The sequence below is a fragment of the Numenius arquata genome, chromosome 8, assembly GCF_964106895.1.
Source record: "Numenius arquata chromosome 8, bNumArq3.hap1.1, whole genome shotgun sequence".
NCBI lineage: Eukaryota > Metazoa > Chordata > Aves > Charadriiformes > Scolopacidae > Numenius > Numenius arquata.
In genome coordinates this window covers 31,686,106-31,699,290 of record NC_133583.1, presented here as the reverse complement: position 1 = coordinate 31,699,290, position 13,185 = coordinate 31,686,106, and the positions used below count along the sequence as shown (strand labels likewise).

Genomic DNA, 13,185 nt, shown 5'->3' with positions numbered 1-13,185 from the left:
TATGGAAGTTCATTAGTATCACAGTGACATAAGCCCTGTGCCGCACAAGCACTCTTGTTTACTCAAGGAAGCCTGGTTTCCATCCCAGTCCCAGCCAGACCCAGTCTCAACACTTCCAAGCCCTTGCAGGAAAAACAAACCAGAAGAAAATGCAGAAGTTTCTTCGAAGCTTAAGAGCCATCCAGTCCCTGCAGTGACAGGGTAAGCAGGAGATAGAGAATTAAATTCACTTAACTATTTCCACTCCAACCACCTCCACTCCTCTTTGATTTGTTTTTACTGGCATTGACATTGGGTTTTAGCTGGTCTTGTCTATCCACTGGTACCTTTAGACAGTACCATAATCTAATGTATTCAAAATATTGAAAAATAAAAAATTTAAATAAACCCTTTTGTTTCAATAGGCCGCTTTTTTATTTCATCCAGGCTTGTTCTTCATGTAAATCATATGTATTTGCTCCATACATATTTTGTGGTTATTTTGCTTCAAGTCCTCTCTCACTGCATTTAAATGTTATTATTTTTCACACTGTCCCACCAATACCAATCAGTTAGACGAATCCCAGCCTTTGGGCACCAATGCCTTTGATACCAGTTAAAACAGCATTTAACTCTTGACATACATTTGTGTATTTATATTCTTCCCTACTAAGGTCAGTAGTAGTAACCAAAAAAATATGCCTAACTTTTGAACGTATCTTTTCCTGAATCGCAGCTTAATCCCATGTTTGCCTTATCTGAAACAGTAATTTTGTTATATTGGTACTTTTAAGTTCACAGTTGTTGGCTCCAAAACTAATTGTCCTTTCTGTGCTAATGAGTAGACAAGCAAATCCGAGACACTCTCTTTAACAGAGTTTCTGGATCACTCTTCCAAATATTTGTTGAAAACATTCTGATATGCTACAGAAAAAGCATGTAATGTAAAACAGACAGTACTGACCTTACATCATTACAGCTAAGGTAGAATCCCTGGGTTTTTTTTGTTTTGTTTCCAAAGGAAGCACACTAACCTCTTCCCCACCCCATTTTTTAGTTTCTGATACCCCTACTAAAATTTCACTATCACACTTCAATGCAACTCAGCAACACTACAATATTCAAGACAAATTCCTCCTCCTCCTCCATGATGTTTGCAATTGGTTAAAAAAAAAGAAACCAAAATCACAACACCAGAGCTTCACAGAGTTAGTAAAACATAAAACTTGCCTTTTTCAAGTGGGATCTTTTGCTTTAAAATTGTTCCAATGTATTGAATCTAGTTGACAAGTTTCTCTAATGCTTTAAGCTCGCTGGCAGCACAGTTTCCATCCACATTTAAATAAAAAAACTCAAGAAAAGTTTTTAATAACGATAACCTAATAAGCAGCAGAGAAAGTTGCCTTTACATAAACTATGAAATGTTTTCTTATCAATTCCTAACAGCAATCTTCAAAAAAAATACAATCCTCATCCGTTTTAAATTTATGACAGATGCTTATTTTCAAAGGTAGAGAACAATGGTTTAGTAAGGAAGCAAAAATGACAATTTTGCACACTGACAAGCTTACCAGTTACAACAGTAGTATGCAAGTATACAACTTTCAGAAAATTGAAAAAAGGCAGAGATCAGAGTTTTAAAAAAATATATAAAGAAATTACATACTTAAACCCAACACTTAATAGTAGATGTGTAGGTCTATGAAGTACCACGTAGGAATATATTCTTCAAGAATAAAAGAATCCTGGCACAGAATGATTCAACTGATTTCTCTTCCCTGAACTCGATCTGTTTTTACAGGCACCACATATAATTATCACATAACTAATGCTGGAAATACACTACTTCATTCTCAGTGGACTGCAATCAACTGCACATAATCATTACTGTTTCCAAAACGCTATCAGCAGATCAATTTGCTGAGTAGCAGCTGTTAGTGATTTAATATTCTCTTTACTTACAAAGTGAGAGCTGTTCATGGTTTTCTTTTGGCAAGTTGGGGTAAAAAGAAAAGAGACAGATGCATAATGCATAATTTAAACCCAGTGAAATTTCAAAGGTTACCAAAAGTTTGATGAAATGTATTCATGTCCAATAAAGCCAAAAGTTGCAATGATTTTCCTGATTACTTATTTCAGGTCTAAGCATTAGAAACCCCCAGGTAAGTGGGGCAGGTGCCCAACAGGAACTACACCCTGATGAGCAAGCACCTGGGGTAGAACTGAACACTGAGAGGAAAATCAGACAAGATGAAAGTTGCTTACTCCACCATGCCTTCTTACTCCCAGCTGCCACTGTCTATCCCATAGGAATTCTTGAGTTTCACTGCTCCTGAAAGGATGGTGAATCTAAATATGACATTACTATTGGAATGAAAGAGTCCTCCGCAATGACGCATTTGGAACCACAGGCCCACACCACATCAAAAGTAAGCTGCAGTACTGTCTCAGTAGGTCACAAGTTGAGGTACTAACACAAATAGGAACGTGCAATTGAAAGAATACTTACCCTTTTCCTTCCCCTCTCCTGTTCCTCTATACTTTGAAGGTAAGACTGATCACTTTCCTTGCTGCCAGAATAAAGGCTGATGCAAACTTCTTGGAAGACCTTCTTACAAATGGTATGTCCCTCAGTCACCGAAGCTGCATGCAGCAGTTTCCCCCCAAAAAATGGTTAGAGGCAAACAAATCCAGCATCTGAGCAGATGTTAAATAGCTGGACTTGTTTCCTCTTTATTACCTATTCTTTGACTCTTCAAGGCAGAGTTTCTCCTACAGGCTATTACAACTCCTATATCAGTGTTTTTCAAATGTAAAGAAAGCAGAAACAAACAAAAAAAAAAGAAATAGGAAAGACAACTTAGAAATCCCTTCAAATCTTTTGGCTTTAAATACAGTCCAAGAGACAGCCCAAGCACCACAACATCTGACTGTGATGGTGCTGACAAGGTGAAAAACAAAGAGAAGTGACTTGTCCTGTTCCAGGTGATTTAATGGTGAATTGCAATGGCTCCAAGAACTTACCATCTGCCCGTTAAAAAAGCCCTTTTTTCATTTCTTCAGAGATAATCAATGGAATAGAGTTTCAAACTGGCCTGTCTTGATTACAGTGGTGACTCCACAAAACTCACTAACATAGCAAAGACACACTCTAGATTTCGCCACTGTTCTTGTTTCAGGGGTGTCTCAAGGACAATTCAGATTATTGGCAATGTATTTCTTTTAGAAATTAAAACAAGCAGTAACAGGCAACAAAGAAAGGGAATCTTCTGTAGCAGCCAATGCAACGCCTGAAACCCAGTAGGGAAATGAAAGCCAGGGGAAGATCCTATCAGACAGATAAGTTTTTGCTGGAGCTTAAAGGCAACAGAAAACAAATTTTTCAAGATATTAGGAAGGCTCTTAAGAAATCATTAGCAAAGATATTCTCAGTGAAGGAAGCTGTCAGCTGACAGAGGCCAACATCCCACTATTATGGCTGTAGAGAAAGCACACAAGTGAAGTGAGGCTTAATTACAAACCTAAACCTTACGCAAAGGAAGTATATAGCGATATTTGTGTACCTACCACTATATGGAATATCTACACAACAACGTTCAAAGAGAACCATAGACTGTCTGTAACGACATCAATCTTAAAGCCATTATATTCTGTTTGCATGTTTATTGATCTTCTAGTGTTCCCCAAAAATAAGCTACAGAAAGGGAGGGTTCATAAATAAGACTTAGTCCCTTTGAGTGCATCATTTCTAGCGAGGCCTTCAGACGCAAAGCCAAAGGGAAGGGAGGGGGGAGGGACACAGTACAAGAAATTCTATAGAAAACTGCTGAAAGCCAGTCAGTGCTGCATTTTATGCAAGGTTGTCCTTTACCACAATGAAAAAAAAAAAAATAAACAGCAACATACATCTTTTAGTCCGTTGAAACATACAGAACACACTCAAAGACACTACAGACCTTTAAGAGGCATGTAGTTTTACAGTTTCTTTCATATTGACCTGTCTTTCAACCAAAAATAACAGTTCTTTGAATCAAATGAAGCATAGAAGAAGACAGAAATTAATACAGATGGAATAGCCAGTGACTATCAACAACCACCTAACATGTAGGCTGGGGTAATGAAAATACATAAGGCTCCCTTTAGCAGCTAGCAACTCCAGGGAAACAGGACTATTACGAAGAACAACTATTATGAAGAAACGTATTACTAAAAGGCAAGTATTTCTAACATCTTATTCTCCTTATTGCCTTTGTTGTATCCAGAAGGATGGAGCACCTCCCCTATGAAGACAGGCTGAGAGCTGAGGTTGTTCAGCCTGGAGAAGAGAAGGCCCCAGGGAGACTTCATAGCAGCCTTCCAACATCTAAAGGGAGCCTACAGGAGAGCCGGAGGGGGACTCTTTGTCAGGAAGTGTAGTGACAGGACAAGGGGTAACAGCTTTAAATTGGAAGAGGAGAGATTTAGATTAGACATTAGGAGGAAATTCTTTACTGTGAGGGTGGTGAGGCACTGGAACAGGTTGCCCAGGGAAGTTGTGGATGCCCCATCCCTGGAAGTGTTCAAGGCCAGGCTGGATGGGGCTTTGAGCAACCTGCTCTAGTGGGAGGTGTCCCTGCCCATGGCAGGAGGGTTGGAACTAGATGATCTTTAGGGTCCCTTCCAACTCTAACCATTCTATGATATAGCCAGTTCCATATGGATTTTTACAAAACAAGAATATCACCCATTAATTAATAATCCAGTGAACAGATTTGACAAATGTTCCACAGAGTAAATACAAAAACTTCCTCTAAAAAAGTTAAAACGGTCACACAACCAAAAAGTCATTAGGATGACTAAGATGGGATTACAATAATAAACTAATGGGATTTTGCTGGCACGATGGAACTCCTATATGTTAATCTAAAAATACTGTATTTAGAATTTTTCTAACCACTACTTAACAACAGAGTTAGCATTTCAGAGACATTTAAGATCTTTAACAACTACTTTTAAAGTAAGCTGTACAAGGCAAACCTTCCTTTCCTCTTGTCCTTAGGATGTTTTACAGGTTAAATATTTTTAAACAGCAGTTCTGTAATGACAAACTGTCAGTTTGCAGACAACTGACTGCCTACTCCCACGATAAGGTTTCCCCTCTTTCCTTCTTGCTACTAAGCATATTTTACCATGTCTTTAATATGCCTGAAAACCTTCTGTTTGGTCAATTCCTGCGGTTCTTTAGTACATTATACAACAATAAGTGAGACGCAAGGTCCTTGATGAAGTACACTGCCTAACATGGCCCTTAATACAAAAACATTTCAGAATATTTAGCAAAACAAAATGTTTCTTTGAAGAGATAACTCACATGAATAAACAAGACAGCAAATGTTGGGATCACTGGCGTATCAGTGAGGGCAGTGTAAAAAGTCTTACTGTGGAAGTAGCCTCAGGCTGCATATGCAATCCTATAAAGCAGCAACCTCAAAAGCTAGATCAAGAAAATTTCAGCTAAATGCAAAAAACACCCCAACACCCACATACACAAATCAAAAAACAAACCCAAAACCCCAACCCACAAATCTCCAGATTTCAACAGATGGCACGGTCACAAGGAGTCTGGGGTGTAACATTTTCTCTTCAGTCAAAAGGAGAATCAGGCAAGTGTCCAAAACCCATGGCCAGACAAGCATTTCAATCATTAGAAGGTTAAACATTTTAAGTGTTGTTGATGAGAATTAACAGAATTTGGTCATATTCTAAATGTGAGCAATAATGGGAAGTGAGAAAGTACACAACAATTGACAGGAAAAAAAAAACACCTGCAAAGGTTAGAGGTTTGGTAGATGATTCACAAAGATGTCTGTAGATCTGAGACTGGGCACAGAAGATAGGTCTGGAATAGAGCTTTTAAGTTTGAGACATTATTAAACATTTACAAGAGAAGAGATGAGAGTCACAGAATTACTTCATCTGAAATACAAAATATGGCATTACATAAAAAAGACAGCACGGTTTTGAGACTTGGTTAGTTAACTACATAGCTGGAGTCCTGCAGCTTTAATAGTGGAAAAAGCTAGAATTCTGATCTTATTTTAAAAGTTTCTCTTTTACACAGAGAAATTTTTAAGTAAGAAAGCCATAAATCTCAAATACACCTCCTGAAAAGTTATGCCAAGTAGAGAGCCAAATAACCAGTTTTGCACAGTAAAATTGTTTAGAATTTTTTAATTTTGCCCAGAATGACCTTAAAAGATAACCATACCAACAAAAGGCTCTTATTTCTAGGGACAAACACATCTATGAGGAGCAAAAGACACTCAACTAACACAGAAAGAAACTACATCTAATTACTACTCCAGAAATGCTCTATGGCAATAAGCCTTTAACCTGTAATGATGGTTCAGTCTTTAAATAAAGGATAGCCAGCACTCTGGGGGGGGAATTAAAAAAAAAAATTAAAAAAAAAATCACTTAATATTTTCCTGTTTCATCAATAACTGCTATTTTAAAAAAAAACAGGAGCTATTTCTTCAGTACTGTTTTGGTCTTTCCATACATCCTGAAGCTGAGGAACTCCTTATAGCAGATACTTTAAGTTTTCAAGTAATGGTCTGTGAGCAGGAACAAAAGTGATGTGCCAGAACACTTAATTCCCCAGACTTTTTAAATATGTATATGCAATGACACTGGAAAAAAAATAACTCACGTGGTTGAATCTTCTGGTGAAAGCAACAGCATTTGGTGCAGAACTGTATTTCTCTTTCTTGTTCCAGCCACAGCTTGCCAGCTCCTGATAGAACAAGAATGAAAATTCATTTTTTTTTTTTAAATTAGTGCATAACACATGTCCAGAGCCCAGAGCATATAGAGAGAAAAATCTTAGAAGTCTCAAAATAACTTAACAGCACAATAATACATTAAAACAATAAAGATATAGTTACACTTTTTCTGATTTCTTGTGTAAATTGAGATTCCACAATTGTTATTTCTGATTTTTTTTTAATTATTAGATTTTTACAACTAATCTTTTGTTGAACTGGGGACTTTTTTTAAAAAAAATTCAGTTCTTATTAGAACCCAGTCAAACAATTCAAGATCCATATTGTTACCCCAGAAATCCTGCTTTAAATGTGAATGTCAGATAGGGATAGCAGCATACTTTTGTCTACTGAGAAGATACACCTTATTAACTCAATCTAGACATGTCCCATTATTTTAACTTGGTATGTTGCATTAAAGAAATATCGAAATTGTCATCTGTTGCAGCAACAATAAAAGAAACACTATTTCCAGTTTTCCTTTCCAAAGGGACCAATTTTATTTTGGCACTCAGCACTTTGACAAATCGTTTGGTGGAGTAAAAGGGAGCTTGAAAAATTTAAAAAAAAATAAAAAATAATCATGTAGTTCCTGTACTTAAGTTCCCCTAAAAACTGTAGACCTCAACAATCTAACAAATTACTTCTAAAGCCTGAAAAAGTATTACTTTGTAGTTATAAAGTTACAATGCCACTTACTTGTCTGTAAAACTGTAAGCAGTTGGGCAACTACATTATCTTCCTTGGTATTTACTACCACTTTATTTCAATAAAGCAGTTTTAGTCAAAATTATAAAAAACTAAGTGTACCAACGAGCTCTTCTATTCATATACAACAGCATACAGAACAGACGCAAATATATACAGCATACAACACAACCTAGTCCACAGTTCTATCAAGAAAAATAATCAATACAGAGACAGCTTAATTATTAAAGTGGCATAAGAGCAAAGTACAGCCTTTCATTTTTATTTATTAATGCTTTCTTTCCATGTCTTCCACTCTGAAACACTCTCAATTTTATCACCATCTTGAGAACTACCTACTGAAACCAGTATCACACTGTATGTCCAGCCACCATATAACAGAGATAAGATGATTCATGTCCAGCATAGCACCTCTCCTTGTTGGCTCCTGTATCACTTGGAGAAGGAATTTATCATCAACGCATTCCAGGAACCTTCTGGATTGCTTATACCCTGCTGTGATGCCCCTCCAACAGATATTAGGCAGCTGAAGTCCCCCATGACAGCCGAGGCTTGCGAACGCGAGGCTGCTCCTAGCTGTCTATAAAGGGCCTCATGTACGCAGTCTTCCTCATTGGGTGGCCTGCAGCAGATCCCCACTGTAACATCACCTGTCCCTGCCCTCCCTTTATTCCTGACCCATAAGCTCCCGGTCAGCTCCTCTTCCGTATCCAGGCAGAGGTCCATGCACTCCAGCTGGTCACTGACATAGAGGGCAACACCCCTTCCTTGTCTCCCTTGCCTGTCTTTCCTAAAGAGCCTGTATCCTTCCATTCCAACACTCCAGTCATAGGAGCCATCCTACCACGCCTCTGCGATGGCAATAAGATCATAGCCCCGCAGGCATGCACACATCTCTAGCTCCTCTTGGTTATTCCCCATGGTATGTGTTTTTGCATAGAGGCATCTAAGTCGGGCCCCCCATGAAGCCGACTTACTGCCTGGAGTGGCTGGAATTCCTTTGTGCTGCACTCCAGGGAAAAAGCCGGAGGGGAAAGATAATGCACTCGGACTACAGAAGGTAGGAGGCAGAAGTTGTTGTCAACTGGAGACAGAGCACAAAATTACAACATAACAGATTTAGGGTTAAGATAATTTGAAAATATACAGGTGCAGTACAGAGAAGATAGGTATGGAATCGAGATGGTTCCAGAGTATGTGGGGTCCCAACTAAAACGTCAGGGCCAAAAGCACATCATCTCCTATACACACTTGAAGCTCAGCACAGAAGCAGAAGTAACAGACAAAGCAATCCTGATAACTGCTAGCAGCAACAAATTTGAGAATCCTTCAGCTCTATGTTCTCCAGTGAAACTACACAGCACTCGATACTGCAAAGCTCCTGACTGGAAAAGTACACATCAAAAATCCTTTCACAGAGGTGCCAAGGCACAGTTACGCAGGCTCTCAGGACCTGTGCTATCAGTTCAGATTCTTCAACACCTTAAGCCAACGTCTACACCGCTGTTTAGAGCACAGACCCGACTCCACACACACTACTGCAATAAAGCACATTAACTTGCTGAATTGGAATTCAGAAACCATTCTTATACTTCTATAAGAATACTCACTACTTCGCTAATAAAGAGATGGTGCCTTGTATACCATCACCCCAATTGCGATATGTTTCTTTGATCTTCCTCTAAAACTGCTTTTTTTCTGCCATGAGTTTTAAACCTGAAGTATTCACAAGGATTATTTCCTTAGTCTGCCAGTCAACTGAAGCACAGGAGCTACATTACTACAACTACCAATTTCTTATTTTGTGTAATTTATTTAAAATGAGGTGCAAGACAAAGATTTAAAATCAAGAATACAAAAGCTAAACTTTCTTCATAATTCATTTTGGTTTACATTCCTTTTCGAATCTATAGAATTTTATTCTCCTTAACAAAATACTACAGGAACACTTAAATTATAACCTGTACTACATTGCAGAAGGAAAGACTGTGCTTCTCATTAAAGTCTTTACATATGGGTCAAAACAAAAGTTTCAAAAATAGGAGGATTAAAAAAATCCTATTAAAAGGATTAAAAAAGCAAGGATTAATAGTGGAACCATTATACAGCTTCAGAACAAGTAGAGATGAATATTCAATATGCAAGTTGTTTTTTTTTTTTTTTTCCACTGCCTAGCCTAGTGAAGCAGAGGGGATGAAGTTAAAGGCAATAACCAAGTAAAGATTTTCAATGTGAATACATATGGGTAAATAATTTTAGAGAATGTATTAAAATATGTAAAATAAGTAATCAGATTTTCCAATAAAAGCAAGCTAATGCATTCTGCAACGGGACATCTGGCAGTTAGTTAATGTTAACAGAGCTACCAGCAGCACAAATGAGCAAGCCTATGACCACCTTTTTGCTTTAACAGTTACCGCTCTCTAGAAAGCCACAACTACTACAGCAAAAAGAAAACAAAAAAGCAACACACCCCTTGTCATTCATGGGCAATAGATGGAAAACTTACAATTGACTTGGGGAACTTCAACCTTTTTTTGTTTCGCAGAAACGAAAAAGCTCATTGGCTTCTTTCATATAGACAGAAGTTTATGTAGTAGAGTGTGTTATTATCTTCATTTCTTATACTGTACCCCCTAATTATTAATTAACAAAGCAACAGTAATTCCTTCTACTTTGTTTTCTCAGAAGTAACTTGCAGGCATTTTTAATAATGAAGAAAGGTGGTTTCCAGTATCACTTGGAGTGCTACAGTCTGCTTAAAGCTTAGGGAGAGGATCTATAAACTGTCTAAGACATGGTAACTGTTCAAGTTCATGCTTCTGCCTCACCGTAAATGTAAAGTGATCCACGGTACCTTAATCCTGAGTTCTGTGGGCTATACTAAGCTCCCAGTCTGATTTTTCCTAAGCACGAAACAGGAAGTAACGTGAATTTTTCTTATGCTCTACATACAGATTTCTTTAAAGGAATTACCTTCTATATATATTCACCTACTCTCCCACAGTTTTTCTTTTAGGTAAGCTCAATTTTATACTGCTTTTTCCTTTTACGGTTTACAATAATGAGTTAGAGCAACCAGCAAATTAAATGTGCTTTCTTGACATTTCTTCTCAATTCCCGGAGACTTTCTGTAGGTCTGCTCACACAACATAATCTGAGATACAGGAGGCAGCGTTAAAGAAGCAACAAATTAGGAGGTGTGGAGTATTGGATCATGGTCACTAGGTGTTACTCATTGGCTTCCTTGTGGCTGTTACACAACTGACTGCTCATCCTGTGCAGTGCTGGAAGCAGATTGGGAAGAATAAACTACCATCAAGCTCAAGCAGTGGAATTTCTTTATCAGCACATCATTAAGAAGTCTTCACTAGTTAAATTGGTGTTTTGATTTTCTAATATCCAGTCCTTTGAAGCTCAGTGTAACTAGAGATGAGGCACTGCATAAAAGCTTATTCAACTTCCACTCGAACCCTACGTAGCACTAATGCTTAACATTAGAAAAAGTAGTACACAAACACACACGAGGAAACAATTTGAAAGAATCAGATAAAAGGGTAAAATGCTTTAATAGTTTTGGGAAAGAGCTTTAAAAAAAAGAAAAATCAAACATATTGTATTAGAAGATCAGGATAAACATATTCTGTCAATCAAAAAGACTCCAAGGATGCCCAGAAAAAAGAGCCAGAAAGATCAAATGGGAGGCTCTTTGAAGGATTAAAAAACAAAAACAAAACAAAAAACCCAAAATCAACCAAAAAACTTACACAAAACCACATGGGTTGGGAAATAGCTTGCTGAAATCATTAAAGTTAAATCATGACTATGTTTTCAAGTACAGTTCAAAAGAAAGCCTTTAAAATATTTGTGGGTACACAAATGATGGAATCAATAGTCACAACCAGGAGATTCAGCAGGTTTTTCCACTTGAAGCAAAATATTCTTCAGTGTGGCACACGAGTGACGTGACAAAAGCCTGCTACCAATGAAATAGCTTATGATAGTCTTAAAGGTGACTGATGAGCTGAAAAGACTTCCACCCTACAGATAAGGTGGAGAGTAAACTGAAAAAATAAACCTTCAAAACTGCAAAACAATGCCCATAGGGAAATACTAATTGTACAGAAATAATGATAAACAAATTCATCACTTTTTATAATCACTGTGAAGATTCTGAAAACATCGGTTCATGTCAGGCTGCAACGACAAAGGAATATGGCATTATATAAAAACAAAACAGAGAATACAAATCATGAATATATCCACAGATCACACTCATCTTGTATACAAGATGCTGTTACAGCCATTTTTCTTTTTCCAAAAAAAGATATGAAGCTGTTAGGGAAACACAGGACAGGATGAGGTATTGCATAAGGTATCAGGAGCTGAAACCTAAAACATTATGATCAGAATAGTCAAATCAAGGTGTTTATCATCCAGAAACATTGAGACCTAGATACTTCATCTCTAGCACTAGCTGAACATATCTAAACACCAATACTTCATTCCCCAAACAAACAATTAGCTCCAGATATTTTTGTGTTATAAAACCATCTGCTTCAGAGCTATATGAACTGGGACAAAAATTAAGATTTATTGACATACTTACACTTTGCAATTCTAGAATTTATACATTGGCAAAACTTTTTTTCATTTATATTTGAGACCAAAACCAATTAATTACTTACTTCTGGTTGAATTGCTTTAAATACAGGGACATCCATTAGTGTTATCTGACCCTGAAATAAAAAAAATAAAAAATATCATAAGCTGAGCTCAATATTAACTTTGCATTACATTAAGTTGCTGCGCTGCATAAGAACAGACTTATTACGTTTCCTTTTATTATTTGACTTTCATTTTGTAGCTAATTTCAGAGGTTTCAGCTCCTACCACAGAGCCGTCCTGCAAAACCAGAGAATAAAGTGCTCCAAACTTTACATTTAATAAAATAAACAGATTATGAAAAATTATTCCCTGGAGCATAATCCTGCAGTTACATATGCAAGTCAGATCTTGAACTCAGAAACATAATATAAGAAGCTATCCAAGAATACAATGAACTAACTTTAGCTGCTCCAGGACAGTTTCTCTTCAAACTCTGAATCTTAAGTCTAGGTGTTACCCACTTCTATTGAAAAATCCCTAAAATTCTTCAATCAATACTTGGACGATATATGAATAATTAAGCTAAGGAATTGTTCAGTTGCATAGCAACATTTCAAATTAAATACAGCCATCTCATTTCCAGCAAGTCAGAATCAGTAAATACATCTTCATTCTGGGATGTCCATTTAGCTTTGAAAGGGGTAAAGGAGAACTCGGAGTCAAAGACCAGGTTTCGCATTTTGAAACATATTCACAGAGCCTTATTTTAAGCATACAATTTAGGATTGCTTTCTATCCAAAAGCTAGAGACCACCTCCTCTTTCAAAGAGTATGGAGAGAGCCAAAAATACCAGTGCCATCCGAGTTACATACTGCAAATACCCTTTTAACAATGAATACAGACACCTTGTGCGGTTTCCTCAGCTGTAAGCTGCATTGCTTTATCCCCATTGCCTTGAAAACAGTGGTTCCCCCATTTATACACTCTGTGCTACACATTGACAGCTTTGTGACTCTCCAAATCACAATTTCCATTGAATGCCACTGTTGAATAGCAGAAAAGCTTCTCGGATAAAGTCAACCTTGC

The 13,185-nt window shown here is 37.4% G+C and overlaps 1 protein-coding gene across 3 annotated transcripts in view; it reads right to left on the bottom strand.

The window, feature by feature from the left end:
- The window catches only part of RALGPS2 (Ral GEF with PH domain and SH3 binding motif 2), a 149,508-nt gene that overhangs the window by 72,191 nt on the left and 64,132 nt on the right, over positions 1 to 13,185 (bottom strand). For all 3 annotated transcript variants that reach the window (XM_074152716.1, XM_074152715.1, XM_074152714.1), the window contains 2 exons: positions 12,179 to 12,229; positions 6,671 to 6,754 (listed from right to left, as the gene is read on the bottom strand). In XM_074152716.1, the coding sequence (XP_074008817.1) occupies positions 6,671 to 6,754; positions 12,179 to 12,229 (135 nt within the window). The remainder of the gene's footprint in view (positions 1 to 6,670; positions 6,755 to 12,178; positions 12,230 to 13,185) is intronic.